The 6,944-nt window shown below is 41.4% G+C and overlaps 1 protein-coding gene across 1 annotated transcript; it reads left to right on the forward strand.

The window, feature by feature from the left end:
* Window positions 1-4,348: 4,348 nt before the first annotated feature.
* Window positions 4,349-6,400, forward strand: HKT1 (high-affinity K+ transporter 1). The gene is made up of 3 exons (XM_078590727.1): window positions 4,349-5,726; window positions 5,802-6,020; window positions 6,123-6,400. The coding sequence occupies exons 1-3, from the start codon at window positions 4,609-4,611 to the stop codon at window positions 6,298-6,300; spliced, it is 1,515 nt and encodes a 504-aa protein (XP_078446853.1). The 5' UTR covers window positions 4,349-4,608; the 3' UTR covers window positions 6,301-6,400.
* Window positions 6,401-6,944: the final 544 nt, after the last annotated feature.

The raw sequence follows: 6,944 nt of genomic DNA on the forward strand, positions 1-6,944 counted from the left end.
AGCGGATCTGTCGGGTCATTGGGAGCCTGTCCAGCCCCTAGACTCCTCATGGTGTCTATCAGGTCCTCTCATCCCAGTCGGCGACACCCGGGTGTGCACTTTTGTTGATTTATAAATGTCTCCATCATTCACTCGTTGCATCTCATATCGCCCGTCTCCCTGTGGTGTAACATGAACTGTCAATCCTGGCATGCCGTTTTATATCAATATATCAGGGGGGTGGCTTCGGGCTCCCGCCGACTCAGCAGGCCACATCGGATAGCAAGCTGCTCGAAGCTACCGGTGAATGAAAGTTTAGATAATTAAAATAAAGTCAACATAATTAAAATCATGGGGAAAAAATATTTCCATGTATTCTCTACTATGAAACTTTCAGCTTGAGTCCAGATTTGAGGGGTATACGTATTCTGAAATACAAGATAATGAGGAATTTAAAATCTGGAATGAGAACTTACCTCAAAGCTTTAATCCCTTCAAATCAGAGCTATAATGATCTATTTGGGCGATTTTGGGATTGTCTCCCTGAACTTCAGCCTTCCAAATCCAACGAAAAAAGTTTCAGGGCGATCGGAGGTTAGACACAAAGTTATGAGCAAATCGCCATTTAGGTTGGAGAGAGTGTTGAATAGGTATCACTATCTATATGTCTTGATCTTAGTCTGATTTATAGATTTAATCAGAATCAAGTTTGAAATAGGATTTTGAATTTTATTTCTTAAAATGACCTCATGGAGGCATCTTGTTGAATAGTTTGCGGCTCTATTGATAATCATCCTATTTTACCGTCGACTCTATTCATTTTATCTTATAAAATACCAAAACATTATGTATCAAATATAGATTATATATAAATAGTATCCGTTAGTATAATCTACACCCTAACCATATATTAATATCTATTGAATCTCTTAACCCTTCTTACTAATCTCAACTATCTTCTATTTCTCCCTCTTTCTGTCTAACTTCTTATATTCCCCGATAAATTAAAATACATTCTCTCATCTCTCTTAATCTTAAACTCTCATCATATATAAAATTTTTCTCCATTCCAATAATCTACATTTAAATAATCTCGTCCTTATTATCATTATAGTCCTTATTCCCTTGTCTCCATCCCTCCTCTTAAACTTCTAATTAAAAATAAAATACCCCTATTAACTATTCCCTTACATCTTAGCATCCATTCATTTACTATATCTAACTATCATATCTTACATATAACCAAAATATCACTTAAAATAAATAATAATACTATGTATATCTCCTAGTAAGCATACTTCACTTATTAATATATTTAGCTTAATAAAAATAAAAATACATTTTCCACTATCTATCTTACTCTCTTTCTTTAATATAATAGTATAAATAAATTTCATTATCAATAATAATAATAATATTATATTGTCTTAAAGATATATTACCTCTGCCTTCTATAGTTCTCCGTACACTACCTATTGCTAATTATTATTATATATCATCCTAATTTCTACCTTACTCTAATTACTTCTTTCCACTTGTTACCTATCTTCTCAGCTTTCACTATCTTCTCCTTCTATCACTTATTCCTTTTTTCATCCTACCATAGAAATAATTCCTCTTATTATCTGTATTATCCCTTATTCTTCTAAATCATAACTCAAGTATTAGATCTATCTGTAAAGGCCAGTCCCCGTGCAGATGACATAACTCATGACTAGACATATTTGAGTCAGACCAGATATTTACAACTTCTATTTTATTTAGGCAAATTAAATTTTATCCATTTTTTATTCGATATCAGCTGTGCAATTGAGTTGATCTAAGACACAATTCCCAGAAATTGTAACTACAAATACCTTTGTAAATTCTAGCTTTTGGGCAGATATGTTTTGCCATGGGAGCACAATTTGTGTATCCATTAGAACAACTATGAATGACATACAACTGAATATATAAGAATCCTGGGGAATAAAAATAGAGTAAAGAATAAAAATCAATTATTATAATCTTCATCTAGAGCTCGGCATGTGAAAAATAAACCAATGATAATTTCTAATGAACATCAAAATGCCTTTGATGCATAATTTTAGAATTGTTTCCTCCATTTTTTAAATCTATGCGCATTTATTTTTGGGTTGATATCACGGTACATCCCATACTTTTTCGAAAATCAGCGTTCCAGCCTAAACTTTTTTTTTGCCACGGTACAGCCCGAACTCCCTAATCGGTCCACCGGCGTATCCCGGTTATGACGTGGAATCCACGTGGCTGCCAGGTGGATTTCTGGCGGAATCCACCTGGCAGCCACGTGGATTCCACGTCGTAAACGGGATACGAAGAAAGTGAGAAATACGTTCTACTAATCCGTCCAAGTTGAATCACCCGGGAGAGAGCTCAGAAGCAGGACTGAGAGAGAGGGGACGGTGGAGAGAGAGAAAGAAAGGGCGTGAGAGAGAAGGGCGTTGGATTGGTGCTGTTTGCAGTGAAGGGGCGTCAGACTGGTGTTGTTAGCAGTTTCTTCTTCGCTGCGGGAGTTCCACGAGCTAGGGTTCATTGCCGTCGTCAGGGGCTGCCTTTTGGATGTTGTTTATGAGAGAAGCATTGCTCGTCTGGGGCATCTGATTATCTCCCCCATTGGTCTTGTTTATCCAAGAAAGGTGCTCTCTGTCCCTCCTAATCTTCTTATTATGCAGCTCAATTTTTTTTTTGAAGGATCAATCTACCGTGGTTTAATTCTTCGTGGTTTAATTTTTTTTCTGTCTCTGTGGTCTTATTCTTCATCGAAGGATCAATCTACCGTGGCAGATTGAAATCCTACTGAACAAAAAAAAAATCGATCAATGTCATCCCAGGATGACATTGAATTCCATTACTGATGATTTTTTTTTGCTGGGAAGAAAGGTGCTCTTTGTCCCTCTTAATCCTCTTATTATGCAGCTCATTTTTTTTTTTAATTCTATGTCTCTATGGTCTTATTCTTCATCGAAGGATCAATCTATGGGATTAAGAGGGACATAGAATTCCATCGATGAAGAATAAGACCACAGAGACATAGAATAAAAAAAATTAAACCACAAAGAATTAAACCACGGTAGATTGATCCTTCAAAAAAAACATTGAGCTGCATAATAAGAAGATTAGGAGGGACAGAGAGCACCTTTCTTGGATAAACAAGACCAATGGGGGAGATAATCAGATGCCCCAGACGAGCAATGCTTCTCTCATAAACAACATCCAAAAGGCAGCCCTTGACGACGGCAATGAACCCTAGCTCGTGGAACTCCCGCAGCGAAGAAGAAACTGCCAACAGCACCAGTCCGACGCCCCTTCACTGCAAACAGCACCAATCCGATGCCCTTCTCTCTCGCGCCCTTTCTTTCTCTCTCTCCACCGTCCCCTCTCTCTCAGTCATGCTTCTGAGCTCTCTCCCGGGCGATTCAACTTGGACGGATTAATAGATCGTATTTCTCACTTTCTTCGTATCCCGGTTACGACGTGGAATCCACGTGGCTGCCAGGTGGATTCCGCCTAGGTGGATTCCACCAGAAATCCACCTGGCAGCCACGTGGATTCCACGTCATAACCGGGATACGCCGGTGGACCGATTAGGGAGTTCGGGCTGTACCGTGGCAAAAAAAAAATTTTAGGCTGGAACACTGATTTTCGAAAAAGTATGGGATGTACCGTGATATTAACCCTTTATTTTTCTATGCACGAATTTTGTAGATATAAGAATCCTGGGGAATAAAAATAGAGTAAAGAATAAAAATCAATTATTATAATCTTCATCTAGAGCTCGGCATGTGAAAAATAAACCAATGATAATTTCTAATGAACATCAAAATGCCTTTGATGCATAATTTTAGAATTGTTTCCTCCATTTTTAAAATCTATGCGCATTTATTTTTCTATGCACGAATTTTGTAGACGCTTTCTCTTCATTCTAATGACTGGCCAGACCCATTTTGCATCGATAAGCTGCTTGACGAGAGAACCAAACTAGTGGCGGGACCACCTGGAGTTCAGTCTTTTAATGACGGGAGAAAGAGAAGTAGCCAAATATTTCGTCCGTAGCTTCGGGGATGTTGAATATTTTCATAAAGATGTTGGGACAGATTTCTTTTGAGTGCGAGATGGCTGGGAAGTTCTTTCATGCTGAAGTTGTGGCAAAACGACTCATGAGAACTTCACCTACCTCAAAAACGGAGAGTTACGGATAATTCCCGTGACACTAATTTATAATTTATATCTTAGGATAGTAAACACAGTATGATTTTTCTAGCAACATTAGTTGCTCACGAATCAACATATTCTCTCTCGGTATCGCAAGAAAGACAACACAAATAACATCCGCGTGCATGTCGCGTCGGAACCGCGGTTGCTTTCTGCGTCTGAGAGATTCTGTTGTGAGCAGAAAATGTCATCTTTTTCCAAAAACGGCCCATTTGGAGGGGAACACGGTAGGAAACATCTTCAGCATCCGTCGCCGATTACTCAGCCTGTCAATTAGCTTGCCCGAATGCTATTATCAAGTTTCTGTCGTCTAGTGACTGCAGCACCGAAAATTAGGCTGCTCGGAGCCGTATCTCTATATAACATTCTATCTTCATCCTGGAAAGCACTGTCGCAATGGTTTCCCATTTCATTCGGACTTGGACAGAGCTAAACATCCGGGTCAGGTTGGCCACTTCAAGTGTATGCCGTTGGATACACTGCGCAGTAAGGTCGATATTACACATGTACTGGCGATTTGCTTCATCTGTGCCCCCATTTTGGCTTCTCCTAAGCTACTACGTGGGTAACTCTCTATTGGGTTTTGTTCTGCTGAAGAATCAGGGTCTTAGAGCTGGACAGCCAAGAATTCGAAGTATTGATCTTTTCTTCACAGCGGTATCTGCATCTACGGTGTCGAGCATGGCGACAGTGCAGATGGAGGACTTCTCACGGGGCCAGGCCTTCGTTCTCATCCTCTTAATGCTTGCAGGGGGGGATGCCGTCACGTCTTTGCTTCGCCTCCACCTCACCAAGGCCCGAATCTCAGGAGAAAGCAGAAAAGCGAGAGACGAAGTGTTAATGATTTCGCAGACAGCCGAGATAGAATCTCAATCTATCAATCTTCTAAGCATGGTAGTTTTCGGGTACTTTGTAGGGATGGTTTCTCTTGGTTTTATCACCATCAAAATCTACTTAGCCTCTGGACCAGCCGCCGAGGCCAGAGAGATTCTAAGCAATAAGGGAATCCCTGTCCTGGACTTCGCCGCTTTCCTGTCCGTATCCTCGTTTACAAACTGCGGTTTTGTCCTCACGAACGAGAGTATGATGCCCTTCAAGAGCCACCCAGGACTCTTATTACTGAGTGTCTTTCTCGTCCTCGCTGGAAATATTCTTTTTCCTCCTTGTCTAAGGGGGCTGGTATGGAGCTCGGGACGTCTATTCAAAGGCAAAAGGGCAGCTGCCGATTATTTGCTTTGTCGCGGCGACGGGCTGCACTTAGATTTCCAACACTTGTTCGGAAAACGTCGCTGCGTTTACCTTGCCTTCGCCACGTTGGCTATCCTTAGCGTTCAAATCTTTGTGTTTGTGAGCATGGAGTGGAATTCGGACGTATTGCGCGACGTCAACATGTCGGGGTGGGAGAAGACGGTGGCAGTGCTCTTCCAGTCAGTTAATGCGAGACACGCCGGGGAGTCGATCTTCGACATGTCTACTATATCGCCGACGGTGTTGGTGCTTTACGTCGTCACGATGTTGGATCCTAACCGTCCTTTTATCTCCGACCAACGATGAGATCAGAGATTGACGAAGAACGCGTTATGTCACAGGTATTGTCCACCCTACACATACTTCTCACTGACGGGCGAGAGGGATGCGTCTAGGGGAGAACGGCCAGGATCAAGGAATTTGATGAAGGAACCGCTCGTCTTTCCGCATCTTGGATACATCTCTGTCTTCGTCATGGCGATATGCGTTGCAGAACGGAGAAAGTTTGCTCAAGATCCACTCAACTTTAATGTCTTCAGCGTCGTCTTTGAAGTCGTCAGGTTTCTTATTCATGCGGCGCACGCATGAAGTAAATTCTTAAGGTAAATGTTTCTCTTTTGAAAATGCTGACATCGTTCTGGTGGCCGTCTTTGCGTGTGCAGCGCGTATGGGAATGTTGGTCTATCGATGGGATACCAATGTGCCCAACGGCTTACTCCAGACGTAAGCTGCAAGGATAAATGGTATGCATTCGCAGGCTGGTGGGGTGACGGTGGAAAGATGGTCCTCATTTGTGTGATGCTCGTCGGGCGGCTGAAGAGGCACACCTGTTGCGGATAAGGACCACTTACTGGCATAAACCAGAATTTGAACAGAAATAATCAAATAATTAGCTCATGATTCAGAATGTTGGGTGGTTAATCTTGGGTAACTTATTTTAGGGGGTTAGTTTTTGAATGGGTCAAGCTTTTGAAAGGGTCAAGTGTTTACATAGGAGAAGCCTTGGGACAAGAGTGTGGTCCTGCTTAATGTGTGTCTAGAGGCAGTTAAGGGGAAATGCCTATAGATATGTACGAGTTCTGAAGTGAATGCATGCTGTGTGCATCCCTTCCTTCCCTCCTCTCTGTGTGCTTTGCTATTCTTTCTTTTCTTCTTTGTGTGAGACTGAGGGAGTGAGAGCTTACTCTTTTTTTATCTGTGTGAGTTACCATATCAGTGAGAGCCCCGTCATCCCTTATTTGTGTGAGTTACCGACGGAGAGAGGAATAGGTTCCAACATCAGAAAAGTCCAACTGTACGAGATGAATTTAAATAAACTCAACATATATACTTTATATAATCATTGAGATTTTCGTTCAGTCATCCGTGAAAGACAATGCCTCCTGTCCGAATTGGCATCCGTCAATGATTCATCATCGTCACAACTCCATCAGTTACGTCATAAGCCTATGATGGAAAACAGAATAGATCATGGATGGATGTAT

This window comes from Wolffia australiana, chromosome 1 (genome assembly GCF_029677425.1).
Source record: "Wolffia australiana isolate 7733 chromosome 1, ASM2967742v1".
NCBI lineage: Eukaryota > Viridiplantae > Streptophyta > Magnoliopsida > Alismatales > Araceae > Wolffia > Wolffia australiana.